The sequence below is a fragment of the Camelus dromedarius genome, chromosome 16 (assembly GCF_036321535.1).
Source record: "Camelus dromedarius isolate mCamDro1 chromosome 16, mCamDro1.pat, whole genome shotgun sequence".
NCBI classification, from domain to species: domain Eukaryota; kingdom Metazoa; phylum Chordata; class Mammalia; order Artiodactyla; family Camelidae; genus Camelus; species Camelus dromedarius.
The window spans coordinates 39,855,599-39,882,828 of NC_087451.1; the positions used below are offsets into that span (position 1 = coordinate 39,855,599).

General features: G+C 53.1%; 3 protein-coding genes across 4 annotated transcripts in view; 2 read left to right on the plus strand and 1 right to left on the minus strand.

Annotated features, from left to right (window-relative positions):
* The window catches only part of ERN1 (endoplasmic reticulum to nucleus signaling 1), a 104,054-nt gene extending 77,365 nt beyond the window's left edge, over window positions 1-26,689 (plus strand). The window contains exons 19-21 of the mRNA XM_064495669.1: window positions 22,533-22,660; window positions 25,733-25,800; window positions 26,265-26,689. Coding sequence (XP_064351739.1) covers window positions 22,533-22,660; window positions 25,733-25,792 — 188 coding nt within the window. The 3' untranslated portion in view covers window positions 25,793-25,800; window positions 26,265-26,689. The remainder of the gene's footprint in view (window positions 1-22,532; window positions 22,661-25,732; window positions 25,801-26,264) is intronic.
* ICAM2 (intercellular adhesion molecule 2) lies at window positions 321-14,671 on the plus strand. Of its 2 annotated transcripts, XR_010384579.1 has the most exons (7): window positions 321-549; window positions 1,506-2,901; window positions 7,231-7,335; window positions 9,056-9,322; window positions 10,744-11,064; window positions 11,760-12,432; window positions 14,536-14,671. XR_010384579.1 is itself a non-coding variant. In XM_064495672.1 (6 exons), the coding sequence occupies exons 3-6, from the start codon at window positions 7,275-7,277 to the stop codon at window positions 11,939-11,941; spliced, it is 831 nt and encodes a 276-aa protein (XP_064351742.1). In that variant the 5' UTR covers window positions 321-549; window positions 1,506-2,901; window positions 7,231-7,274; the 3' UTR covers window positions 11,942-12,631. The 2 variants fall into 2 exon arrangements, 1 of the variants encoding a protein (XP_064351742.1); XM_064495672.1 differs by lacking the exon at window positions 14,536-14,671 and having other exon boundaries at window positions 11,760-12,631.
* On the minus strand, window positions 12,901-16,098 carry LOC135323176 (proline-rich protein 29-like). Its single transcript, XM_064494925.1, has 6 exons — window positions 15,787-16,098; window positions 15,423-15,498; window positions 15,158-15,264; window positions 13,361-13,599; window positions 13,121-13,191; window positions 12,901-12,929 (listed from the first exon to the last, which is right to left on the minus strand). Exons 1-6 carry the CDS (start codon window positions 15,844-15,846, stop codon window positions 12,901-12,903), a joined length of 582 nt encoding a protein of 193 aa, XP_064350995.1. The 5' UTR covers window positions 15,847-16,098.
* Window positions 26,690-27,230: the final 541 nt, after the last annotated feature.

Here is a 27,230-nt window from a genome sequence, read left to right on the forward strand (position 1 = left end):
TCCAGGAAGGTGGCCAGTTTGGGACAGACATGCCCCCAGGTGAGGCAGAGTTTGGGACAGGTGTGACTAGGTTACTGGGCCAAGAAATCCGCAAGGGGAGAAAAACCAGCAACCTGTGCGTGTCGGAAGCCCGTGACACATCCACCCACACGGAGGGAGGGAGCGCAGCCGCCAGTCAGCTGGGATTTAGGGTGCTTTCAACATGCTTTCACCTTCCCTGACCCCACCGCCTCTGGTGAAGTCAGAGGAGGCTCTGCTTTCTCTGAACCACCAGGAGGGGGCAGCTCCCAGGAGGACCCCGAGGGCCCACCAGTCCTGGGACAGCTTAGCAAGCTGGCTCCTTCCACTCTGCCCACCAGCATCTCATCTCCCCTCTTCAGTGGGCACCAGGAGCATCCCTGAGAGCCATGGGCACCTCGTCTCTCTGCAGCGCTGGCCCTTGGATGCAGCCAAATGCACGGGAGCACGAGGGGGACATTGTTGGCACCTGCTCCCTGTCTCCTGTCCTTTGACGCTGCAGCAGAGACAGCTCTTGGATTCCCTGAAAAGGTATTAAAAGCCCATGCTGGGGCCCAAGTCTTGAACTGGCCCCAGCCAGGGAGGGAGGCACCTGCTAGCACTGTCAGCTGCCTCTTAGAACAGAGAGGTGCAGGTCTGCAGGACGGAGGACACTGCATGCTGGGGCCATGGTCTCTGGGCCACTGAGACGGGGTTTGCTGTTTTCGTGCTGAGTCAGTGTTGGGCTGTGAAGAGGACTTTTTTCTGAGTATTTGATATATTCTATTAAATACATGTGTATGTAGACGCAACTGTCCTCGATCAGTGAATGCACCTCCTTATACTATCGTTCTCTCCTTCTTTCTCCCCCTTAATGGAGGTACGGAGGATGGAACCCAGGACCCCGTGCATGCCAAGCTCGTGCTCTACAGCTGAGCTATACCTCCCGCCCTTGTACTTTCTATATTTGTCCCACCTGTGTCACTTGTGCTAGACCCATGCCTTGGCTTCAAGAGATCCTAACAGCCAGCATAAACACCCCACCTGTTTGCCCTTCCCACTGAGCCAGGCACAGCGCTGGGGCATCTTGTGCCCCAATTGCAGGTTGGCCTCATTCCTCGCTCCTTGACGACCAGTACTTCCCTCCAGATCAAGAACATTTAACAACCTCACATTGATGAGGGACTGATCAGATCCTTTGTCAAGGCCAAAAATCAGTCATGATCCTGTATCTGGGCCGGTTAGCTGTGGGCAGAGGAATAGGGCTGGTGAGAAACCTTATTGAAAGATGGCAGGGGTTGGAGGGGGCAGTTTCCAGAAGCAGGAGGGGCAGGGTCAGCAGGACAGTAACTGAGTACACTTGGCCTTGGAGGAGGTTAGCAGGTGAGCCCAGTAAGCATTCTTCCCTGCCCTCTGCTCCCTGTGCCTCCAAGTCGGCCTTCCCCTTCCCAGGCCGGCTCAGTGATTTGAATGAGCCCCAGAAATAGGTTTGTTCTGTTTCCCTGCAGACTACACAAAGCTGGAAAGAGTGAGTGATCACCACCACCGTGAGTCGTGACCCAATTAGGATTCCAGCAGATATGGACAAACTGGAATGCTGGGCCCAACCCCAAGGATGATGGGAAGTCTGGCCTTGACACTCGTGGTGGCTCTGGGGGTGGAGAGCAGGGCCGTGAGGGGCCTGGAAACAGTCACAGACTTTTGAAGAGACAGAAGTTTGGCCTAGAGATAGGTGGGGGGAGCAGGTGGGCACTCAGATGTCTGTCACGTGGTGATGAACGGGCTTGGCTATCTTGCTTCAGAGGATTTAAGCTGGAAGCAGGGGAGCAGGGTCCCGGACAGCAGATCCCCGGCTGTAGGAGGGAGGTCTGCCTAACACTTTGAGCTGCCCAGCAAGGCCAAAGGAGGCTTTGCAAGTGAGCAGGAGCTGGGTCCTAGGAATCCAACCGAGGGGAAAGGCCTCGTCCTGAACAGGCCAGGGAGAAATTCTGCTTTGTGTCAGAAGTTGGACTCAGGTCTCTTCCAAGTGAGCATTTATCTATGCCTGAGGCCCACCCCTCCGTGGGATAGTTCCTGCAAAGGGGCTGCCGGATGGGTGTGAATCACAGGAAGCCAGTGAGGGAGGCGCTGAGAAAGAGCTGTTCACCATGGGGTGGGGGTGGGGTGGCCGTCCTCCAGGACCAGCAGGGGCTCCTTCTGGTCGAGACAGGCTTCTCTGAGAGGTGGCTGGCCCAACGCGTGAGAACCAGGGGCCACAGGTGACACATTTAGTCAATTTCCCAAAGTTTGCACCTCAGAGTACTAGTTCCAAAGGAGATTAAACTTAGAAAAAAGGGCTCAATGACCAAAGAATTTTAAGAAATGCTGAATTAAAGATTCCTTATTTGCTGCAATACTGGTCAGAGGCCTTTCACATGCTAACGGGATATTCTCCAAGAGAGGAGATACCCTCATCTCCAATTACTGTCTTTAGTTTAAAAAAAAGAAAAGGAAAGGTGTTTGGAGTGGCAGAGATAATGCTGTTTTTCACCAAATCTTCCTTCCCTCTTTCCGGATACCCAGGAAGACCACATTCCCAGCCTCCCTTCAAGTTAGGTTGGAGATCATAACTAATTCTGGCCTCTGGGCTGGGAGTGGAAGTAACACGGGTCTTTTCTGAGCCAAAGCACTTCAGAGCTGGCACAAGCCTCCAGTTCCCTCTCCCCTGCCTCAGTGATGGGCCTCCGTGCAGGCACAAGGTGGAAGCAATTCGAATCAGGGAGTCACCTGACTCAGAAGACTTCTCACCAGCCAGAGAAGCCCTTGCGTTCGGCCACCGAAATGTCACCGCAGTGCGCTGAGCCCTCCTGACTAATACATTACGGAAATATGTCCAGGGAAAAGGCTGCTACACACACTGGAAAGGTGAGGTCAGCTTTGGCAGGATAAAAAGTTCATGCTCTGAGACCATCCAAGGGTGCAGAGAACAGGGGTTCTCTCCTGGTGCTCTGACTTCCCCTTCCTACCCCTCTGCTCTCTCCATCCGTGACTGATTACCCTGTTTGGCCCTGGGGTGATACCTGATGCGATGTGGGCTGAAGCCATGGGAAGGTGGGAGGGGCAGGGATAGCACACCCCCACTGCCCTCCCTTGGCACAAACTGCGGGGGGTTTTGGTGTCTTTTCGCAGGGGCTGGGATGGCTAGGTTGGAAGGGAGAGGGTAGAGGGTGAAGATGGAACGGAGATTCTCTCAGCACCCGCTCTCCTCAGAACAATTTTAGGGGGAGTGAAGGAGGACCAAGGGTCAGAAAGGGGATAATTTCTACCCGGTGCCACGAAGTGTGGAGCTGAGGTCTGACCTCCATCCTGGGAGGCTCAGAAGGCCCCTTCTTTCTTTTGTGCTACAGAGGGAAGAAACTGAGGGCAAAAGAAGCACAACAACAGGGGATGGAGGGTATAGCTCAGTGGTAGCGTCCGTGCTTAGCATGCGCGAGGTCCTGGGTTCGAAACCCCAGTACCTCCACCAAGGTAAACAAGTATTTTAATTCCCTCCCCCACCTCCTTCCAAACAAAAGAGAAGCAAAATGATGAAAAAACCCAATGAAACCACAGCTGTGGCTTAGCAAATTTGCCCTTCCCCTACCAACGTGGGCTTCGTCACCCCAAGGGGCTGAGGGGTTGGTTTGGCTGTTTGAACACTTCTAGCTGGGCCTTCTCATATCAGAAGCAGGGTCTGAGGAACTTGGCGAGCACACACATGCCCAGGCCAACAAGCCGGGGCTGTGCAGTCTTTCACCCCCAGGTGATGCTTATTATACAAAGGTGCATCGCAAGAGAATCATCATTCATGGTTTGGTGTATCTTTGTCACCTATTAAATATACACGTACATCAGCTTTAAAATCCCATTTTGAAGAATATTGGATGTTGCTTTTAAAAAATCCTGGTTTTGGGGGTTGGGTATGGCTCAACTGGTAGAGCACATACTTAGCACTCATGGGGTCTTGGGTTCAATCCCTGGGACCACCTCTAAAAACAAACAAACAAACCTAATTAGCCCTCCCAAACTAAGATCCATCCATCAATCAATCAATTAATTGTAAAAAATCCTGGTTTCCACAAGCCAGTCCCTGGGACTGAGAAAGAGCTGGTCATCCAATTCCATGGCAGGGTGGGTTCTCACTGCATCCAGGTAGAGTGAGCGCTCATCTGGTGTCCTTGGCTACTGGCTCCCTGAAGGAATGAGGCCAAGTCCTCAATCGGGGACCCCCGGCGCCCGCCCAGTCAGTAGAGTGTGATCTAAGGAAACCTTTGGGACAGTCCCCTGCTAGTTTGCGATGACATACCTGGGTGCACATCCTTTTATTCATTATGCTAGGCACAGGGTGAGCCCTTGTAACCTAAAGGATCATGTGCTTCCATTACGAAAAATGTGCCTGTGTATTTTCTAAACAATTGTCTCCCCTCTGCTTGCTCTGTGTGTGTTTTCTGGAACTTTTACAGTAGCATGTTGGAACTCTGAGTTTAACCCTCCATGTCACTTACCTTTTTATGTCTTATATTCCCTTCATTGATTTTTTTGTTCCTCTTGGAAATTTTCCTGGTGTTATTTTCCAAATTTCCTAGGACACTTTTCTCAGTTTCAGCGATCATTTTTAATTTCCAAGGGCTCTTGACCCCTGTCCCTTTCTTAAGGGGAAATTAGTATTTGAGGTAATCAATCCAACATTTTTAAAAAATTTTCTTCAGTTCCCTATGTTATCTCTGTGACCTTTGAGATCAGTTTTGTTTCTCTTGATCTTTTCCAAGTTGCAGATTTTCTAAAATGTCTGGTGAGCCTTCTGGGTTATACACACTTAAATATGACGCTATTGGCAGGGGAGGCTTACCGCTCAGTGGTAGAGTGTGTGCTTAGCACACCCGAGGTTCTGAGTTAAATCCCCAGTACCTCCATTAAAAAAATAAGTAAAAATAAATAAACCTAAGTCCACCCCCCGTAAAAAACAGAAAATTAGGCTATAAAAAGCTGATTGAGAAGCATTAAGCTGTACACCAGAAGTTGACACACTCACACACACAAAAGCTATTGAGGCCCTACACTGGTGCACAGAGCTTGACAACTAGTGAGTCCTGTTTTTAGGTTCACTTTTTCTTTTAATAGAGTGTTTCTTTTTTAATGTTGAGTTGTATGATTCTTTGTATATTTTGGATATGAACCCTGAATTGGGTATACCATTTGCATACATCTTCTCCCACTTTTAGGCTGCCTTTCCATTTTGTTGCTCGTTTCCTTCACTCTGCAAAAGCTTTTTACTTTGATGTATTTATTTATTTTTGCTTTTGCTTCCCTTGCCTGAGAAGGCATATCCAAAAAATATTGCTAAGATGAATTCCAAAGAGTGTGCTGCCTGTGTTTCCTTCTACAAATTTTATGGTTTCAGTTCTTACATTCAAGTCTTTGATCCATTTTGAATTTAGTTTTGTATATGATGTGAGAAAGTCATTTAGTGTGACTCTTTGCATGTAGCTGTTGAGTTTTTCCAACACTATTGATTGAAGAGGCTCTCTTTTCCACATTGTTTCTTCTTGGTTCCTTTGTTGTAGATTAATTGACTATATAATCTGGGCTTATTTCTGAGCTCTATTGTATTGTCTGTTTTTGCATCAGTACCATACTGTTTTGATTATTGTAGCTTTGTGGTATTATTTGAAAACAGAGAGCATGATACCTCCAACTTTATTCTTCTTTCTCAAGATTGCTTTGGATATTTGGGGTCATTTGTGTTTCCATACAAATTTTAGAATTCTTTGTTCTAGTTCTGTGAAACATGCCTATGGTATTTTGATAGGGATTGCATTGCATCTGTAGATTGCTTTGGGTAGTATGTTCATTTTAATAATATTAATTCTTCCAGTCCATGGGCACAGCATCTCTTTCCATTTGTAGTCTCCCATTTCTTTCATCAACTTCATGACCGCTTTCCTGTGACCCTGGGAAAGTCACTTAATCACTCTGGCCTCAGTTTCCCTGTCTGTAAGAGGGGGCAGTAAGTTGGATGTTGATTAGTTAATATGTGTAGAGTGCTTTGTCAGTAATTGTTCACTGTTGTATTATTATTGCTATTATTTTTGTTTTGTTATTATTATTCTGACCCGGCAGAAACCACAGTCTCTACTATAGCAGCACCCACTGTCTGAGGCCCTGGGGCCACCCCCTTGGCATCTAGCTTGGGTTGGAGGAGTATTTCCTGCATCCTATGTGGCATCAGATCCCTGGACTAGGGTTACAGCTCCACCCTTTCCTCCATCTGCTCTGGGCATTGTTCTGAATCCGAGTGCTGCCATTGAGGGTCTTCCCTGGATCTGACATCTGCACACAGTAATAACAGCCTTTGGCCTCAGCAGCCAAACAGAAGGGCGTGAGCTCACCCCACCCTCCCAACCCAGGAATGCAGTTTGGCCTGAGTCCCCAAAACACTGGGGCGTCTCTTTGGAAGGCCGTATCTGGGGTGCCCCTAAGAAAACAAGCAAGCCTTCTCCTCTCCTGCCTTTCCCAAGCCCTGTCAGTCCACAGGGCTCCAGGCATAACTGGGGCCTCAGAAAACTGGTGTCGTGATCAGAAGCCTCCAGGGAAGGCCCTCCAGACCATCAAATTCCCCTGTCACCTGCTCACTGCTTTTGGGGATGCCCTCAGTGCTAACATATCCTGTCTAGCAACACACTGCAACTTCTCAGGTCCTGAGCCCCAGGATCAAGTCTCCCTGCCTGGAGTGGGGTGCATCATGAGCCAGGCCAGGGAAATGGAATCTGGGGGTTTGGGCCTCAGCCAGCTTGACCCTTGGTACCTCTGTCTGTAACAGTCCAGACTGCTGGGGAGCTACTGTGGGAGCATTTCCCTCAAGGTGTCCCTGTATCAGCTGAGTCAGCGGCTGGTTGAATTGAAGGCTGAGCAGGGTGTCAGGGTTTCAGTGGACTCATGCTAGGCAGGTGACCAGAGCACCAACAAACCTGCCCAGGAGTCTCTGCCTGCTGAGCTGTGGTGACCGTCTGTCCTGGACCTGGGACCTGAATTTAGGGCGTGTGCCAGGAGGACTAGGTTATGCCCTCTGCCTCCTGGTTCTTACAGACCACGTGGCTTCCTCAGGACCGCTCAGATAATAAGACGAAATGCAATCATCAGTGCACAGAGGCTGAGGGTTCCGGGCTGTGGCTCCAGGCCACCAGTCCCTGACCCACGCCCTCCAACTCTCTCCAGGTAGTCCTCGGCTGTTTCCTGTGAGCCCTTGGACACTGCTCAAGATGTCCCCTTTTTGTTGTTGGGGACTGTGTGTGGCCTTTCTCACCCTGCTCTGCTGCCCAGGTGAGCCAGGGCCTGGGGTTCCTGACTGGGCATGTGCCAGCCCAGAGGGTGGGGGGCCTGTTCCCCTGGCTTTGGGCGGGAGAGCTGTCCTGGTCCAGAAATCTCTGAGGCTTTGAGTCCAGCGGCCGCCCACCATGGGTACAAGATGCTGTGCCAGCCTGGCTTCCCGTGACCCTGGGTTAGGGTTAGGGTCGTGGCCTTTTGGATGCCAGGTTATTTGGACCCCACAGCTTCCTGGCATGTGGATGTGGCAGGTTGGAGGCCGAGGTGAAGGGAGACAGAGTTCAGGAGAAGATGAGGGCATGCCCGACCTGGTCAGCAGATGTGGCCTGGCGGATAACAGAGGGCATCACCTTCTGGATCAAAAGTGAAAATGAAACCTCTTGCAGGGGGTCCAGGGGACAGAAAGGAAAATGCCAGCATGTACCCAGCAGTCTATTCTGGACAACCCGCCAGGTGCTTTTCATGACAACCCAGCCCACATGACAGATGGGGAAGCTGAGGCTCAGAGGGAGGAAGAACATTGAACAAGGCCACACAGCTAGTACCTGGCAAACTAAGGATTCAAATCTAGTTCCCTATTCCTGCAAAGCCCCTCTCTCACCCCTTCATTATGCTATTAGTTGAGGGCTAAGAGGGGGCTTGCCAGTGTGGCGGGAGATTAGGACGCAGACAGACCCAGCTCGCTGGGATGGAGCACCTTTAGGTCATCACTTGGTGGGGGTTGAGCGCCCAGGGCCCTGTCTACATACATGAAACACTTCTTGGCTCTATGCCACACACAGGGCATTGTGCTGACACAAAAGGAAACATGCAAAACCTGGGCCCTGCCTTCTAGAAGCTCCAAAGTGTCTAAGGGAGAATCAGCATGAATATCAGTCATTTGCAAGAGGGTCCCATTCCCTTCTGGATCACACCTCCCCCTGCCTTCCTCTTCACTGAGCTCCAGCCATCCTCATCTCCTCTGGCCTGGCCCCGGGGTCTTTGCTCTGGCAGTTCCCTCCACATGCAGATCCCTGCTGGGCTTTCCAAGTGCCACCCCTGGCCCTGCCACCGGCCATCCACCACTGCTTCTTATCTTTGCTCAAACACTGGTGTTTCCGTGAGGCCTGTGCTGACTACGCTGTTTAACATGGCAACCCCGCCCCGCTCCCTGTTTCCTTTCCCAGGCACTTAACCACCAACTGACAGGCTGCCTATTTCACTTGTTCGTTATCGCCTGTCTCCTTTACTACAGCTTGAGCTCTGCAAGGGTGGGGTTTTGTGCGCTTTGGTGCCCGTTGGATCCCCACAGCCTAGAAGTGCGTGGCACACAGCTGGTGGTCAAAAAGGATTTGCAGAGGAAGGAAAGAAGGGAGGGAAGTGTCAATCCCAGAGCCATGGAGGCTCAGAGGACACAGTCCACCTCCGTTTCACAGGAGGAGACTTTTGGGCTGGGCCTTGAAGATCCCTCAGCATGGAAATAGATGTGCATCAGAAAGACTAATCTGGAGGTGACGGAGCTGGAGGAAGAGCAACCAGAGGCAGGGAGCGAGCTGTGGGGGCAGCCTCCTTGGTCTCGACACCAGGCGATCAGGTCTGAGCAAGGGGAGAGGACCAGAGGGGCCATCCTTGGCCTTTCTTCTTGGACCCCTCTTCTTTGATCACACTGGCAGCCATAGGCAGCTCCACTGGGCAGGGCAGTGGGGACACGTGCTGCCCAGTGTTTCTTGTCTTCCAGGGTCTGGTGAGGAGGCATTCGAGGTACGCGTGTCACCAGAGCAGCTGATGGTGAAGTCCGGAGGGTCTGGGGTGATTAACTGTAGTACCAACTGTACCCACCCTAGCAAGGGTGGTCTGGAGACCAGCCTAGACACAATTGTCCTTCAAAAAGACCAACAGTGGATATCGTTTATGATCTTCAACGTCTCCCAGAATTCGAGTATGCGTTGCTATTTCTGGTGTTCCGGGAAGCTGGGGTCCAAGAGGCTCAACATCGGAGTGTTCTGTGAGTGCTGTGTTGCAGGCCCCTCCCCTGTGTTCTGTGAGTGCTGTGTTGCAGGCCCCTCCCCTGTGTTCTGTGAGTGCTGTGTTGTGGGCCCCTCCCCTGTGTTCTGTGAGTGCTGTGTTGCGGGCCCCTCCCCTGTGTTCTGTGAGTGCTGTGTTGCAGGGCCCTCCCCTGTGTTCTGTGAGTGCTGTGATGCGGGCCCCTCCCCTGTGTTCTGTGGGTGCTGTGATGCGGGCCCCTCCCCTGTGTTCTGTGGGTGCTGTGTTGCAGGGCCCTCCCCTGTGTTCTGTGAGTGCTGTGTTGCGGGGCCCCTCCCCAGGCCACAGCCTGTGTCTACTGGGTATTCTCAGAGCCGCTGTGTTCTTGCTGCTGACTACTCTCGGTTTGGCCCCCACTTCCCTGGGCTCCTGGGGTGACAGGGAGCAGGACCTGGACCGGGGGCTCAGCGGCTGCTCACACCCTCCCCTCGACTCCTTCAGGCTGCTAGAACCTGTTTTTGAGGTTTGCTTAGACAATGGCAATCCAAGCAAGACTGAGACAAATCTGAAAGTCATTTCCCATGCAGCATGACAGTCTCCTCTCAGCTCAGTCACACCCCCATCACCAGGACACCCCAAATCCCAGCACAAGCAGAGTGGTGCCCGTCAGGAGCACTGGCACACCCCAGTAGCCCTTTCGCCTCCTGGAGAAAAGGTTGAGGCATCACCCGGTGGTTGTATCTTCCCCTGAGGGCCCTTGGCAAAGGTGTGACCATCACACAACCTGCCCACAGGCTACGGAGACCTTGGATAAGCCAGGGTTCTCTCAACAGCTCGGCACCAAGGGTGGTGCTCAAGTCCTCATTACCATCATCAGTGGATCAAAAGAGGAGGAAGATGCCCTTAGTCTAACGTATTGTCATTTGGTGACCGGGGCAAGTTATTGTAATTCAAAGAAGAACCAAGGGACTACTGAGTTTGATGGAGAAGGATAGAGGTGGCTGACTCCAGCCTGCACCTCTTAAGAATCTCACAATTCACGGCCCAGTTCCCATGAGTACTCTTTTGGAAGTCTCCTTCAACATACTTATCCAACCTGTTTAACTTTTGAAATTGTATTTAATTTCCAGAGAGGAAGGAGACAGATTCAAACTTTGCATATCCTTCTACTTGGTTGTATTACAGAATCTGGAGCTTTTCCTTGTAGACCCCAGGCCCCCTCCATTCTTGTCCATTCCAGAAATCGTCATGTCCGGAAAACAACCACCCAGTTCCTCCTTCACGCTGACCTGCTTCCTCCTTCCTCTCTTGACCCTCTAGAGCAGGCCAGGCCCCAGCCCACTTCCTGAGAACACGTGGTAACAGGGGATGGTCCTGGCTGAGTGGGGCCTGCTGCTTCTGCACCTCCATCCTGACCAGACCTGCCTTCCTCCTTCCCTGCAGACCCTCCAAAGCAAGTGCTGCTGAAGCTGCAGCCCACGCGGGTGGCCGTAGGGAGCCCGTTCACCATCGAGTGCAGGGTGCCCTCCGTGGCGCCCCTCGAGGGCCTCACTGTCACCTTGCTCCGTAGCACTGAGGTCTTGCACAGCCAGACCTTTGAGGGGACAGCACTTTCCCCTCAAGAGGCCATGGTCACGTACAGCGCCGAGGCTCAGCTGGAAGACAGCTCCCACAACTTCTCCTGCCAGGCCAAGATGGACCTGCGGTCTCGCGGTGTGAAGGTCGTTGACAGCGTCTCAGACTCCCAGGCGCTGGAGGTCTTTGGTGAGGGGGAGCCCCCAGAGGAATCGGAGGGAGACAGTTCACGTTTCAGCCCCTCAGAAGAATAAAAGCCTTCGTCCTGCTCTCTGCCGGCTCAGGGGGAGGCTCCCATGGCCCCACACTTGTACCAAGGCTTCCCTCTCGCTCTGTCTCCTCCCTGGAGCTCTCTCCAAGCTCCCAGGTTAGACCCCAACTACTTGCTGGACCATTAGTGAGCTGCGGGACCTTGACCAAGTCAAGCTCCTCTCCCTGGCCTTGGCCCGGCTCCACTTGAGAAGTTTGGCCTGACTGACCCCGTAGGTCCCCTGGAGCTCCACTGTTCTGTGACTCTAGATGGCCAAGATGTTCCGTGTCTTCACATGGTTTGGTAGAAGCACCCTCATCTCCACCCAGGGAGGGGCTCAGCCTGGACCATGCCACTGTCCAGGCCATAATGTCCAGCAACCACATGCTGGTGCCAGGGGCCGGTGCCAAGGGGACATCTGGGCCCTGGTGGTCTCACAGAGGCCTGGCTGGTGGCCAGGACCCTAGTCTGCCTTCCCCCTAGTTAATACCCAACTTGCCACTCATGTCTGCAACACAAGGTGACTGCAGGATGGACGAGGGTCAGGTGGGTGATGGGTGGACCTCTGCTCCCCCTTAGGCTGTGACGCCTAGGACCAGAGGACTTCAAAGACCACTGTCCCCTCCCTCCCCAGAGCCTGTGCAAGACAACTGGATGGTGATTATCGTGGTCGTGTCGGTGCTGCTCCTGTTTGTGACATCCGTCCTGCTCTGCTTTGTCTTCGGCCAGCAGGGTAACCAGAGGCGGAGAGGTATCCACAAGGTGCAAGCTGCTTGGATGAGGCTGAGAGGGACCCACCCAGCACAGCCTGCCTGAGCGGCATGGCCACTGGAACTGAGTGTGGCTCCTTAGGGTTGTGGTCCAGCCCTGGCTGAAGGACTGTGACAAGCAGCAGAGGACTTGGGGCCATTTCTTTTCCTAGTCCGAACACACACCCCTGGACTTAACCCCATGCCTCAGTCTCCTCCTGGGAATGGCCAGGAAGGGGACCCACCAGGCCTTGCTGGACTTCTGTCTCCAAATGTCTCGTCAGCCTCCCTCCACCCTCTCCTTCACAGGGGCCTTCCAGAGCCCCAGCGAGCCCAGGCCCTGGGCGCCTCCATGCTGACCAGCCCAGGCACCGTTCACTCACCCTCATCCGCCCTGAGTGACTCATTCCTCCTGGGGGAGGGTGGGGGAGACGCAATCTGGCCAGAGGAGCAGTGAGACACTGTTCCCCCATGGCCCTCTGGAAACACAGGCGACTTCCCGTTGGAGCAGGACATGGCTCTGACCTCTCCTTTCTCCCAACAGAGCCAGCTTACAGGGTAAGAGCAGGAGCCCCGAGGGTCTCCCCCATCACTGGGCCTTCAGAGAGCCATGGATAACATAAGCAGTCCTGTCCTCATACTTCCCGCTCATTATTGGGCCAAACCGAGATACTGCAGCCCTAGTCATCCCAGAAGGAGGGGAGGGGAGGAGGTCGAAGGGGGTATCTGGTTCTCAGGCCTTCCCTAGCCCAGGCAGCTGTCAGTGGGGCAGGACTGGGCGTTCATGTGGCTTCCAGGACCTGGGCACTGCTCTAAGGGGCTCTCCCTCAGGAGCAGAGATCTGGCTGGTTCAAGGTCTCCCTGGAGTGGAGAGGGGACTGATTGACCTAAGGGAGAGGGCCTGGTGTTCGTTGAGGGAGTAAGAAGGGCTGTCAGGTGTGAGTGCAGGGTTGGCAAACGGAGTCTTCAGGGCTGTTTCCAGCCTCATGATGAAGCTGGCGTGGATCCCAGGGCCACGGTGTGTCCTCACGGTAGGCTCTCGGCATCATAGTAGTCTAGGGGGAGACAGCACCCTCATCTTGACTCCCTCCTGCTTCCATGGACCCCAAGGAGGAAAAGGGAAGGGGACAGGTCAGTTGCCTGCCAGTGACACCTGAGTTCCTGCTACACACAGGGCACGTGGCCCTACTGGTCTTCTGATCCACCCCTAGGCCTGGGCCCCGCTGCCCATCCATCTAGTACCTACCTGAAGCCGGGGGTACATCTGCACCCACAGTCTCTGTGGCACTGGGGGGTGGAGGTGGGGGCACGGCTCGCCTGAGGTGGGTAAGAGAAAAGAAAGACCCTCCCATCAGAGGCCCCAGGGTGGCCCCTGGAATTTTACCCACAAGTATCTCCACCCTCAGCCTCTGGCCACCTCTTCCAGCCCAGCCTCAGAGAAGGGCCCTGGCAGCTCCCAGACCCCGCCCCCCTCAACCTCACTTACATCTGCCTTTTCCCAGAGGCAGGAGGACGGTGCTGAACCCTGGCTGTGTCCTGCAAGTGAGGCTGATGGAGGGGAGAGGAAATGAGAGGAGCTGGCCAGGGGAGCAGGGCTCCCAGAGCGGGCATCGGGCAGGGCAGGTAGTGATGGTGGAACACCAAAGGGCCTTCTTCCTGAGCCCTCATCTCTTCCTCCTCCTCCTCCTCCTCCTCCCACTCCTCCTGTTGACCCTCCAGGTAGACCTGGGGATTGTGCACAAAGGAATGGGAGATGATACAGGATGAGTCTCCACTCCTTGAAATCACTTCCCGAGATACACCACAGAAAATGGCTACTGTTCATTGGGACTTTACTACTGGCAAGCAAGGCGCTTTGGAGACAGTTACTGTTTATTTCGCAGGTGGGAAAACGGAGGCTCAGAGGTTAAGCAACTTTTCTAAGGTCACTCAGCTAATAAGTGGCCAAGCAGGGACTGGAAGAATCCAGGTATGGCTCCAGAGCTGGGGCAGGGGGACCAGCAAGCTGCCCCTCGTCTCACCCTGTTATGGATTCTGGGTCCTAGGACTCTTTAATCAACAGAAACGGATAAGAGGCTAGACAAGGAATTCAGGCTGGGAATTCACTGGGAACAACAAACAGGTGCCCTTGGTCGCTCCCCCAGGAGGCTGGGCTGGTTCCTTAGATGGGGAGACGGTGGGGGCTGATCAGTGGGTCTGGCTGCAGGGGTGGCCTAGGTGGTCTGCCCACCCCCTTGGTGGTGCTGTGTGCAGGGGTCATGCGCAGTTCCCTGCTTTTGGTCTCTGCACCTCAGACGTGGCAGTTGATCTGTGACCTTTTTGCATCTTACTGTTCATCATTGCCCCGAGCGTGCGTGCGTGCAGTTATTTTGTGCCCTTTGTAGTTTGTGCCTTTTATATCCTGTTGCTGGAGGAGACATTTGTCTAGGTGCAAGCACTGCAGTAAAGGGTCCCAGGTCCCAGCCTATGTCAACCCTCAGTCCCTGGACCCACCTATGCCTCATTGGTGACGGGGTGGCGCTCATCCCAAGGGCCCTGTGAGGGCCTGGGGGTGAGGGCCCGCAGCAGCTTCTCAGGGTCTCCCTCAGCCTGGACTCCTCTGACCAGCCCCGCCTAGAAGCCTGCTCTACTCAAACTGATAGGCCTCCTCCTTCCACCCAGCTGTCACTTCTCCAGACCTCTCAAGGTGCCCAGCACTGGTTGACCTCCTGACTCAGCCCCTGCCAGCCTGGATGGTGGAGACACCCCTCACCTCTTCCAAGCATCAGAATCCTACCTGGCTTTCAAGGGCTGGTTCCAAGGCCACCTGCTCCTCCAAGGACCTTTTCCTCATGCCCCAACCAGGTGGCACTCACACTTTGTGCCAATCACAGTCAAAGTTGCCTTGTATTCACAGTCATTCATGTATTCATTCACTTGTTCAGTAAATATCAGTTAAGCCCTAAAAGTATCAGGCACCCTGCAGGCCCCAGTGCAATGGTGCCTGCCCTCCTGGGCCTGCAAGCCAGTGGGGGCGTGCACTGCAGAGCAACCTTGAAAACAAAATCTTCAATGTCTGGATTTTGGGGCCCTCCTACCGCCACCCCATGGAGGCTGACACGGGGCCTTGCAGATAACAGATGCCAAAGAGACCCAGCGAGATGGGTGTGGGCTGTCTCTGGCTCCTTTGTTGCCTGGTCCTTTTTCTCAAGATCGGGGAACCCCAGATGGCTCCTCATCTCTGGACCTGCAGATGGGCGGCCCGGTGGCCCACCCCCTACTCCCCCACCCCCAGCCCACGCACCTGAGGGCGGGGCCAGGCAGGCCAGGGGTCGAGGGCTGCTGCCACCTGGGCAGTCGGAAGCAGCTGGTGCATGTGTGCATTCTGCAGCAGCATCAGCTCCAGCAGGCCTAGGGGACCGGAGTTCAGCAGGTCCATGCCAGGCCTCCCTCTGCCCTTGCTCCGACCCTAGGGCCTTTTCCCCAGTGACCAGCCAGGGGCGCGGAAAGGGGCGTGCAGCAAGGACAGGCAGAGGTGGGTACAACGTGGAGAGATCCCGGAGTCTCACCTTCCTTCACGCGGCTTGTCTGCGGGGATGGAGGTGGGATGGCCCACGGGAGGGGCTGCAGAATGGTCACCCAGGGCTGGGGGGAGGGGGAGACTCAGTCAGGCTAGGTGGGGAAGGAATGGGGACCACAGCCTCACGCTGAGTTGCCTCCCTAACCCCCCAGGAGCCGCATTCTCCTTTTTCCCCCCAGATGCCTACCAGCTCTCTTGTTATCTTTTCCTCTCTGGCTGGGGTCGCTCTCCTCACCCACCCAATAGGGCCCCACCCGAAGTTCAGACCCTCCCGAGACAGCTCCCCAACCCAGCAACCCCCACCCCTGGCCTCTTGGGTAAAGGCAGGCTCCACTCCCCCGCTCAGCCTTCACCGTCAGGGCTGCACTCTGGGCTGGGGGATGACCCCAGCTCCCTCCAGTCCCTGATTCCATGACCAGCTGTGGTGGATCAGGGTTACCTTGACGACGCTGGGCGACGCCAAAGTCTCCATCGACGCATGCGCAGGTCCGCCCATGCTCCGGGCGCCTGTGGCTTTCACCTGATATCGCCGCCTCTCTCCCTTCTCTCTGTACCTCTGCGACCAAGGGTCCCCGAGGACCCTCACCCCCTACCCTCGGAGGCCCGTCTCTTTCCCGATGTCCGCCTCCAAACCCCTGCGCCTGGGCTCCCTGTGTATCGCGTCCCATCCCTCGCTGTACCCCTTATTCTTGCGCATCCCTTGCATGGGGACTCTGGTTGGTGTTCGTTGAGTGAGTCCGTGAGTGACTAGAGAGGCCCGCCCGAAGTCAGATACTTGGTTTTCCGGTTCTAGAGCCCAGTTGACTAGAGATAATGAGTTAAGCAGGGATAGAGAATTCTGTAGGAGCAGGCTTGGGTGCAAGGGGCAGGTGAGTGAGGAGGGCAGAGGATCTGCCCCCTGTCACTCTGAATCAGAGGGCCATCCTGCAGATCCAAGAGTGGTTTCTGGAGCAGACCAAGGAAGGAAACACCAACCAAGTTTACAGCAAAGTCTGAGCCCTGGCCAGAAACAGGTGGCTGGCCCCTTGACTCCCTGCTTGTAACTGTTTGCTCCCTGGTTCCTGATCAAGGTGATCCGCTTCTCCAAAGACGTGGAAAAGTCTGGGGAGTTTCACACGGGTGCCGGCAGTGTCCCTCATCCTGGAAAAATTACCAGAGCATGCATTCTTCGAACAGGAAGTTATCGAGTTCTTCTTTGTTTAAGAACAGGTGAAAAGAGAGATCTGTTTCGGCATCTGTGACCATCCTAACATAGACCCTGAGCAGCAGCCAAAGAAAATCCTAACAGGACGCTGGGATCAGCACCCTTGAGTTGCTCTTCCCCCACCCCCCACTTCCATTCAGCTCCCCTTCCCCGCAGTCCTGGTGTCCCACCTCCTCCTTTGTACCTTAGTCCCTGTCTCCAGGGTCCAGGGCCTGTGGGCAGTGCATTAGCTGTCCCGGTGGGTGTGATGGCTTCAACAGCCATCACCAAGCTGAGATCAGCCACACTGGTTCCAGCGTTGGTTGGCAAGTGAAAACATATCCATGAAAGGAGAGCAAACATACAAGTCTGTGCAAAATCTCCTCTGAGGGAGATGTACAGGGAGGGATCACAAAAGAGAGCACTCAGTTACTGAAGGATAGAATTCCGAGGGTGGTGGGGACCCTCACAGTGTGGCAGGGCGAGGGCAGCCCATGCTGGGGACACAGCCTGGGCAAAGGCACAGATGCAGGAATGGTCAGGGCCTGTAAAGACCCAGTGGCTCGCACTGCCAGGCTGTGGAAGAGGAGCTGGGTAGAGGGCAGTCCCAGCGGCCCAGGCAGGCATAGGTCAGACTCCAAAGCCAGTTTATAAAGTTAGGCTTTGCGGTGTGGGTAATGGAGAGCTGCGGGTGTGTTTTGAGCAGGAGAGACACAAGGGGACGACGTGTGCACAGCCATATTTTAGGAAGACTGATCTCGTTCCTCACATCTTTCTGTCAACCAGAATGAGAACATATGTGTGATGGGGTTGTCCTCCCGGTGGAAGACTATTAGCCATTGACAATTTTGGTGTGCAATACACCAATTAACATGCAATGATGTCCAAGGCAGTTAAGCAGAACAATCAGAAAGCATAGTAAGATCTAATTTGTGTTTTAAAAGTTATATGTATATATGCATGTGCGTGTGTGTGGAGAGAATGAAAGAGGGAAAGAGGGAGGGAGGCAGGGAGAGAGGCAGTTATGGAGAAGCTGTAAGGGCCGCCCCATCCACCAGCCTACCCACTTCTCCACTCCCTCACACTGCTTCCTAGGACCTCCTTCCAAATAAACTACTTGCTTCCAAATCCTTGTCTCAGGTTCTGCTTTGCAGGGAGTCAAACTAAGATACCCGCCTCCCACTTTCTCCACATCTGCCCCAAGGCTGCGGAAAAGTCCTGGGAAAACCTATTCTAAAATCTGACTGATAAATTTGTGTTCAGTGACGTGAAATGTGGAAATAGACATTGAAGAACATTTGTCTGGGAGTGTAACGCTCATTGGATTAAACTGAGGCAAAGCTGGAGGCAGGGAGGCCAGCCAGGAGGCTGCCACCCTCATCCTTTAAAGGAAGCCCAGAGTAGGGCGAGAAGGCTGTGGAAAACCAGCGGGAAACCTGTGGGCTACTTGTCCTGCCTGCTAGTATTTCCTTTGGGGTGCTGAATAGGCCACCTAAACCTTTTCCATTTCTTCCTACTGGGGACTCTTATTTATGTCTTTGGGGTGCGGGTTGTGGGGTTTTTTTAAGTGTCCCAAGACAATAGTTATGGAAATATCTCCCTGTCGCCTTGGTAAATGTATTCCTGGAAATAAGCTAGACATGAAAAAAGACTTCTACTCAAATGTGTTCTTTTTAAGAGTGTAATTTTTAGGCGTTGAAAGTGGAATGCTATCCAATGTCCTATGATAGGGAAATAGGTATGCAAATAAAGACAATTCACTCAAAGGAGGAGTGTGCAGACTTTAAAAACCAGGGAACTGGAAAAATGGGCTCCCTCCTCTTCTCCTCAAATCGAAATGGAGAAAAAAGGATCCTTTTAAGATTTCAAGTGGAAATGTCAGTGTTTCTTTTCTGTACAGATGAGGAAGTGCCGAACAGAAAGGAAAAGCTGTTGGAGTCCAGAGGCGTCCCCTCTTGGGATCCCTGGAATTGGGGGAGCCCTTGCTGAAGCTCCCAGAAAGTCACCCCAGATGAACTAAGAAACTGACTCCTCAGGCCAGGGTGTGATGAGGCCAATTTCTGAGGGTCCGGATGAGGTTTTCTGACAGGTGATTCTGGTTTGCAGAATTCTTTGGTGTGGGAGACTGAAACTCAACCCAAACCAGCTTAGGAAAAGGGATTTGGGGGCTCATGTAGGGAAGTTTAGTGATGGAGTTGGCTCATAGTTTAACTGACTCAGGTGTCTTCAGGTCCCTCCCTCCCTCCTTTTCCTCTCTCTGCATGGTGTTCCCTCTTCCTACAGACTGACTCTTCTGCTTGTAGGAGACACACCTCAGGCACCTCCAGATGTACTTCAGTAACTCTAGACATACTTAGACAATCCCAAGGAGAGATTATCTTTCTTTTGTACCAGTACATACAAGTCCCAAGGAAGGGCCATGATTGGCCACACTTGAGTCACATATGCAGCTTTTGGACCAACCACTGTGACCAAGAGGATTGGCCAGACCTCGGTGACATGTCCAGCTCCGTGGCCGGGGCAGGGTGTAACCAGAAACCCCATGAGAACCACATATTTGAAGTATGGGAGGAGCCGTTCCTCAAAGCAAGGAGGAATATTGTTACCAAGAGAGATATTCATTCCCCTTGTGCTGTGGGAAACAAGTCATATTTAACACACAGCTTTTGTTTTCCCATCAACCTCATCCCTAATCCAAATGGCACCCTGTGCAACTTAGAAATATTAGCCCCTTCCTCTAGACATTTTGCTACCATTTTCCAGAAAATGACCATCTTAAATATACTGATCTATAATGACTACGAAGGTGATAGGTGTCCAGAATTGTGCAGTGCCCAACCCATACAACTAAATGTAGCATCCCTTCCTCCTCATGGGTTATAATTCCCTTCAATGATGTCAATCCCTCATTAAAGACGGTCTTACTCCACAGAGCTTTGGGCAGTGGCAGGCAGTGCCCGAAAGGGCAGAAGCATTATTGGGAATGACGGCTGCCTCCCACTGCCTCCCCTCGAGTGCCCACAGACAGAGCAGTGTGTTGTCAAGGGAACACTGAGCAGGAATGCCAGACAGTGGCCAGCAGCAAAGCAAACTGGAGTTGCAGCAGGGTTGGGAGTGATGAGAGGGATCCCGAGGAACAGCTCTGGTGAGACAATGTGGGAAGGATCTGAGATAAAATATTTGCTTTTCTGTGAATGCTGGAAGATGCAAAGAAGAGGCAGGGGCCAGCAGTCACTGGAATACATTAATGATAATATACGTGCAAAATGTCAGGTCAGTGAGAGCAAAGTAGGATGAAGACCTTCGGAGAGAAAACACCAAGGCTCACACCTCTGAGGGTGGGAAGAGATGGAACTGTGTGAAGTCTGGCCATAGCAGGGACTTCTCACACCAGAGCCAGGCCTGGCCCCCAGGGAGGGGCTGGGCAGTGCTGTGGCTGTATCCTTGGAGAGTCACTGAGAGCAGAGGGACCTTTTTACCCACCGCTAGGACAGTGGGTGACCACTCGCTGGGCCTTCCTGTGGGCCTCCCTCTGCAACTCTCAAAGGCCTCTCTGGCCTCGGCTCAGTTTGGAGCTCTGGCTGCCAGAAAAGACCACTGCAGTGATGGGTATGGGAGACTGCGGGGAGCTTTAAGGGACACTCTGAATTCACCCAGGCATTCTCTCCTCTGCCGGGAGTGGGCGCTGGTGAGCGAGCTGAGATGGGTCATTTCTCAATATGTCCACAAGGGGGCACCGCAGCCCCAAAGTGGAAAGTGAGGGAGGGGCGCTAAAGTAACCTCTCCCTCCCTCCAGCATATCCCCTCCCCAACGTCTGAGGGACTGATGTCTAGCCAGCGGGGTGAGGGGAAGTGGGAGTGGAGAAATGACCCTCAAGACTGCTGTGTGGTCCAGATAAACAGCATTGTGTGTGTGTGTGTGTGTGTGTGTGTGTGTGTGTGTGTGTGTGTGTGTGTGTGTGTGTGTGTGTGTGTGTGTGTGTGTGTGTTCACGGGATAAGTAAGAGCTGTTATCAAATGTCAAAATGACTTCACTGGAAACTTGTCAAATAATCTCTCTCTGGGGCTGTTTTTGCACCAAAAATTGCTTTTTCTATTTCGTTTATTAATGAAGTTTTAAGACTGCTCCTGTGTGGCACCGTGCTAGTCCCTGGGGGTCCGACAGGGAAGCCAACACACCAACATCCTTGCCTGCAAGGAGTTCCATGCTCGCTGGGTAAACAGTCACTAACAGAGAGGTCGGTTTGCAAACTAAGTTCCTGCTGCTCCATTCTTTGGCCATTGAATAAACCTGTGCTGTTCCAGTCCCACCACTCCCACCCCAAACCACTGAAAAAAGGAATAGTAGCAGCTAGGAGAGAGAGTCCTGTGGGCCCGGCACTGGTGCGAGTCCCCATTTCCACAGATTAGCTCATTCAGGCTTCACAAGAGCCCCGTGAGGTTATCCTCATCTTATCGTCATGGATGGCGAGGCGCAGAGTCAGTGGCAGAGCCGGCGTCCCAGGCGGTCTTCCCCAGGGCCCAGTTCTCCCCTGGGAGCACCAGCACATGCAGGGGGCCCTGCACTGCTCTGAGCAATTGCAACACATTAGCCAGTTCTCCCAAGACACCTTCAAGGTGGCAGAAGCAGCAGCAACACCCCCTGCTCTCCCTGCTGAGCAAGAATGAGATTCCTCCACCTGACGGCCTCTCATGCACCATGTTTCTTTTCAGACCTACACGGTGGACATCTTCTCTGCAGGCTGCGTCTTTTACTACGTGATATCTGAGGGCAGCCACCCCTTTGGCAAGTCCCTGCAGCGGCAGGCCAACATCCTCCTGGGCGCCTACAGCCTCGACAGCCTGCAGCCCGAGAAGCACGGTGAGCGTCGGCGGGTGGGAGGGTCAGGATGGTGCCCGCTCTGTGTCCCTGGAGGCGCTTCTTCCCAGCTGCTCTCCCGGGGGCCTCCATGAACTGACAACCCGGTTGGAGGCTGGTGGAGGGCGGGGTAGGGGATCCTTTGTGGACTACTTTCTAGAGCCGAGCAGCTCCGAGGTCAATTCAGGTCACACGATGACCCGAGCAAGGCCTCTGTTTTCCAGCTTGTGACTTGTGAGGGTTAAAAAAACAGTCTGAGGTCCCTCCCTGCCCTGGCAGTTGAGGAGACGGAATGTCCATGCTCCTTAAACCGGACTCACGTGTGGGCCTGCGGTCAGCAGGTGTGGCCTGGGCTTGGGGCGGACAAGCTGGGTCGTTGCTCTCCAGGGACGTGGGCCAACAGGTGTTTCTCCCTGACTTCAGGGTTTCTTGCATTATCATCGGGCCTGGTAACCACGGTTGGCATTTTAATATATTCTCTTCACACAGGCACCTCACTGCTGCCTTTTTTAAAAAAGTACAACTGATTTATTGTTTTGTTCATGGGTTACTTTTCCTTTATCCTTCGAGACAAAACAGCTTAGCAGAAAGGCCGATAATCCCTTTCTACTGCGATGAATGATTGCCGTTAATCCCTTTCTATATAAATTATTTCTAGATATCGGCTATCTAGACATGCATCCTTTTATAAAAAAAATGTGGTTGAAAGTACACGCTGTCTTGCAGCACACACATTTTTAAACTTTATCTTGAATATCTCCTCACATCGATCCGTACTGAGCCGAAGTGCTGTTCTGGTCACTCACAGTCCAGTGAGTGGAGGCACATGGTGCCACCCGGGCCTCGGACATCGGGGTCTCCAGTCACTCCTCTCCACGAAGCGCACCGCCAGTCCTCTCCGTCAGCTGAAGTTTCGCACAAGGTCTCACTTCCGCTATTGGAATGAGTTACTTTCAGAAGCCTGGAGTCGGAGGACTTGGAGACGCTGAGGTTTGGGGATTTGCTCCCGGCCATCGGGCGGGAAGTAACGAGTTGCACGTGTGTTTCCTTCTCCGTAGAGGACGTCATCGCCCGGGAACTGATAGAGAAGATGATCGCGAAGGATCCTCAGAAGCGCCCGTCTGCGAAGCACGTGCTGAAACACCCGTTCTTCTGGAGCCTCGAGAAGCAGCTCCAGTTCTTCCAGGTGGAGACATTTGTTTTCTTTGTCAAAAATCTTCAGTCAGCCTTTTCCAGTTTTCTTCCAGAAGTTATATAACAAAGGGTGTAGCATGAAACAAATGACCCGTAATCCGATAACTGAGAGATAACCATGGTTAACATTTTAATATATTTCTTCGTACAGGCAGACCTTGGGGATCTTATGGTTCAGTCCCAGAGCACTGTCATAAAGCAGATATCGCAAAAGCGAGTCATACGAACTTTTTGCTTCCCTGGTGCATAAAAAAGTTACGTTTACACTATCCTGTAGTCTGTTAAGTGGGCCATTGCATTATATCGAAAAAAATAATGTACACTTTAATTAAAAAATACATTGTTGCTAAAAAATGCTAACCATCATCTGAGCCTTAGGCAAGTTGTAGTCTTTTTGCAGTAGTAACATCACTGATCATAGATTACAGATCACCATACCAAGTGTAACAATCATGAAGTTTGAAATACTGTGAGAATTAGCAAAATGTGACACAGAGACATGAAGTGAGCTATTGCTGTTGGGAAAATGGCACCAACAGACTTGCTGATGCAGGGTTGCCACAAACCTTCAATTTGTTTTAAACAGAAAAAAGCAGTATCTGTGAAGGGCACTGGAATGTGGTATGCCTATATATATAAACGTGTGATTAGGATCAAATTGTACATATAGTTTTGTATCCTTTTTAAAATGTATATAATATTTACGTATTTTTCCACATTAAATTTGTAAAATTTTTACAACTATAGTCTTCTGTCATAAGGGTGAACCATAATTTAAAAACTATATTATGAGAACATTCAAATACACAAGTACAAAAGTAGAGGAAATACTATAATGGACTCTCATTTATCAGCCAGCTTCAACAATTATTAACTCAACCTCTGCCCTCTCTCCACCCCGTCTGACCCCAGATTATTTGTAAGCAAACCTCAGGCATCATATAATTTCATTCAAGTTTCATAAATATAAACATTCCCTTACTTTGGATTTTTTTTTTTCTATCACCTTTTACTCAGTCTTTGCCCAGATCTCTGTTTGCTTCAGATGGATCCTGAGAGGTTACATCATAGAGGCAACAGGTATGAACTCCGCTGGTGCTTTGACTATTCTGAGGCTTTGTGATTCTGTCTGATGGCTTTGTGAAAAGATGACGTGTTTCTGAAAGTCTTCCCTGGTGTGAGTTCACCAAAACTCATCCCAGCGCATCCTTCCCAACGCACCAGCTCTGAAAGGCAGGCACTGGGGCAGTGCTTTTCCTCCTGGGCCTGGGCCAGAGCAGAGCTTAGATTTGGAAGTGACTGTCAGGCTGTCCCAGAGGCTGACTAGAGCTGTGGCCATGGTGAGGCCCCCAGGATGTAAGTTCCTTGAGGGCAGGAGCATCTGATTTCCGGATTTATCACTGTGTTCCTACTGCCTGGGGTACTGCCTGGCCACTATTTGGATGGATTGGGAGGGTGACGCTTCAATGCTGTTCCCCATGGCAGCAGTGGGTACGTATAACAAAGAGCAAGATTGATCACTGTGTCCCACGGGATGTAACATGAAATTTCTAAGGTCAGATGCCTTCAAGAGGCCTCCAAAACCTAGCCGGGTCACTTTGATGATGACAAGATGTCGAAAAGAAATAAAACTCACACACAAGGACCTTTACCCTACAAGGGGTTAGGACGTAAAATCTTAGTATCTCCAAGTCACATGTCCTGGCTTCCGTCCATGTCACTAGCTTTACCGGCTTTGCAGCTGAGAACCATGTGTCCCCAGCGTGCCCGAATTGACCATCAATCCCCTCAAAGGCTTTCCTTTCACAATTGCAAGTTAGATGGTCAAATGGTCTGGCTTTGTCTCTGTTGAAGAAAGAAAAGACTGCTGTCCACTTGAGACCTCTGAGCGTTTCCTCAACTGTCGGTGGAGCTGCCCTCTCGTGGGGGCTCGGAGAGGTCCATGCTCAGATGTGTCCCTCAGATGTGGGGCAGGATTTACGTCCAGGGCCAGGGCCTCCGGAGCCCACGCTTTTGTCACCAGCATCCTTCCCTAAAAGAGGTCTGGCTTCACCTGTCTTTTCTGATTGTTTGAATGAGGAGTGACAGCCCACCCTGAGGCATGGATTCGAGCATGTCCTGTGTCAGTGGGTAGACAAAAGTCACAGGACACAAGTCAGAATGGACTGTCTTTGGTTTTGTTTTTGGTGACTTGACGAATACTGATAAGACACGGGGCTCTGTGTGGACTGTGGTGCGTGTTAAGCACGGTCAAGGCGTTGCGGGTCTGTGGACAGGTGTGCGTCTGCGGACAGGTGTGCGTCTCTGATGGCTGCTCCTGGGAGAGCAGCAGACGTGGCGGCCCCAGGGGCAGCGTTAGTGGACGGTAGAGAGATGGCAGGATGCTTGCTACCCAGCTCTCGGCCCAAGACTCACACAGCAGTGACCAGATGGCTGCTTCAGTGTGCCCGTCCCCCGGCTCTCAGCGCCTCCACACACTAACTGTCACCTGTCGCCCTTGTTTCCCTTACAGGATGTGAGCGACCGAATAGAGAAGGTGTCACTAAACAGCCCGATAATGAAGCAGCTGGAGCAGGGCGGGTGGGCCATGGTGAAGATGGACTGGAGGGAGAACATCACCGTCCCCCTGCAGACAAGTGACCCGCGCAGCCCCGGCGTCCGGGTTGGCGAGGTGTTTGAACAGCAGCAGCCTTTTCTGAGAAGCACATGTGGAAATGGCAACTCTAGGCGGCTGGGGCTCCAAAGGCCACTTCTGGGGTTGAGGCTTTTCTATGGTTTGGATACCGATCAGACTGTTACTCTGATGGGTGTTCCGTTTGGTCTCTCACAGTGACAGGTTACTGACAGGCTGTCAGTGGTCATTTCCGGTCGCAGGAGCGATCAGGAGGTGGAATTCGAACTCACACTGCTGCTCTCGGGTTCAGTCTGGGAGATGCTCCGGTCCCCTGAGTGGATGGAGTTAGGTCTTGTTTCAGTCTGATTGCTTAATCCCCAGGAGCCCCAGAAATTGTTTTCTTTTGAAAGCTGTGTATTTGTTACATCGCATTCCTTGTGTTTTTCCTAGATCTGCGTAAATTCAGAACGTATAAAGGCGGCTCCGTCCGAGACCTCCTCCGGGCCATGAGAAATAAGGTGAGGGCCGTGAGCGCTGGGCGGGCAGGGCCTGCAGCACAGCTGCCTCCTCCTCGTGTCCCTCCTCTGTGGGCCCCTCCATCCACACTGGAATCGTGACCTCAAGAGGCTGGGAGGCTTTGGCCGCAATGGAAAAATTAGAGGCTGTTTGTCCCCTAAGTGGATTTTCCCTTCAGGGGTGTTGAGGTGGGGGGTTATGCTCTGGGAAGCGGGCTCTCTGGTGCCCCCTACCGGCCCCAGGAGGCTCCCTCTCCCGGGACCTCCCCGCCCTGGGCCTGGCCAGGCCCCACCCCGCCTCGGAGCCCACCCCCCCCACCCCCAAGGAGGCGAAGAAGCCTGGGAGCAGATGGGTTGTTCCTTTACCGAGACCCAGCTAACGTTCTGTCTGCCTTGAATAAGAGGCTCTTGCCAGCGTTCAGCGGGCTTCCTCACCGCTGACTCCGGTGTCTGTGTCCCGTCTGCAGAAGCACCACTACCGGGAGCTCCCCGAGGAGGTGCGGGAGACGCTGGGCTCCCTCCCCGACGACTTCGTGCGCTACTTCACCGCCCGCTTCCCCCACCTCCTCTTGCACACCTACCGGGCCATGGAGCTGTGCTGCCACGAGAGACCCTTCCAGCCCTACTACTCCCTCGAGCGCCCGGAGTCCCGGCCCCCCATGACTCCAGACGCCCTCTGAGCCGGGCGGCCTCCGTTCTGGTGGCCCCGGCTGTGACTGAGGGCCTGGTCTCCACGGGCCTCACTCAGCCTGACGCCTCCCAGCTTAGCAGGGAGACCAGGCTCCGAAGCCAAGTGCCTTGAGCTGGCCGCTCTGCAGCCGGCAAAGGAGGGTGCTGACCCATGCTGACCTGCGAGGGAGCTAGGAAGACGTTGGCCCTGAAAGCTTTACAAAGGGGGGGGGGGGGGAGGACGTCCGCAAAGGAGGGCTGGTCCCAGAAGCAGCAAGAGGAGCACCCTCAGCCTTCTCCGGGATAAACTTGCTTCACAACTTGCGTTGCTTTTTAAAATTCCTGTTTGATGTCAACCTATGGGCCTTCAAGGAAGAGATGAGGGTATCCTCAGTGTTGCCTGCGTGCTGGGACCAGGAGCATCTCTCTTGGACCAGCTAGGCCGAGATGCACCAAATGCAGCCTCTGCTAGAAGCAGGGCTCGAGAGGTGAGGGTGCCTGGGAGGAAGGAGAAGGATGTTCACAGGGTGTTGTCCCCGGATTCGGAGATGCCTCACCGATCACAGATGCGCCCACAGTTTATGAGGTCACTGTAACCAGTGTTTCCTCCCGAGCAGGGAAAGCCTTGAACTTGGGGGGCACGATGTCAGGATAGGTCAGCACTGCGCGCTGGAAGGTGAGGCAGAGACTACGGGTCTCTCAGAAGCGAAGTGGGCTCTCTGTCCTGAGGCAGCTGTGGCCCAGCACACTGGTGGCCTGAATGG

What these genes read in the sequence shown, in the direction of transcription:
- ICAM2 (XM_064495672.1), top strand. Translation starts at nt 7,275, where the DNA reads ATGTCCCCTTTTTGTTGTTGGGGACTGTGTGTGGCCTTTCTCACCCTG. An exon ending in GCTCAACATCGGAGTGTTCT is followed by an intron (nt 9,323 to 10,743) that starts GTGAGTGCTGTG and finishes CCTTCCCTGCAG; the next exon opens with ACCCTCCAAAGCAAGTGCTG. An exon ending in CCAGGCGCTGGAGGTCTTTG is followed by an intron (nt 11,065 to 11,759) that starts GTGAGGGGGAGC and finishes CTCCCTCCCCAG; the next exon opens with AGCCTGTGCAAGACAACTGG.
- LOC135323176 (XM_064494925.1), bottom strand. Translation starts at nt 15,846, where the DNA reads ATGGAATCAGGGACTGGAGGGAGCTGGGGTCATCCCCCAGCCCAGAGT. An exon ending in GACAAGCCGCGTGAAGGAAG is followed by an intron (nt 15,265 to 15,422) that starts GTGAGACTCCGG and finishes CCGGTCCCCTAG; the next exon opens with GCCTGCTGGAGCTGATGCTG. An exon ending in CTGCCTGGCCCCGCCCTCAG is followed by an intron (nt 13,600 to 15,157) that starts GTGCGTGGGCTG and finishes CACAATCCCCAG; the next exon opens with GTCTACCTGGAGGGTCAACA.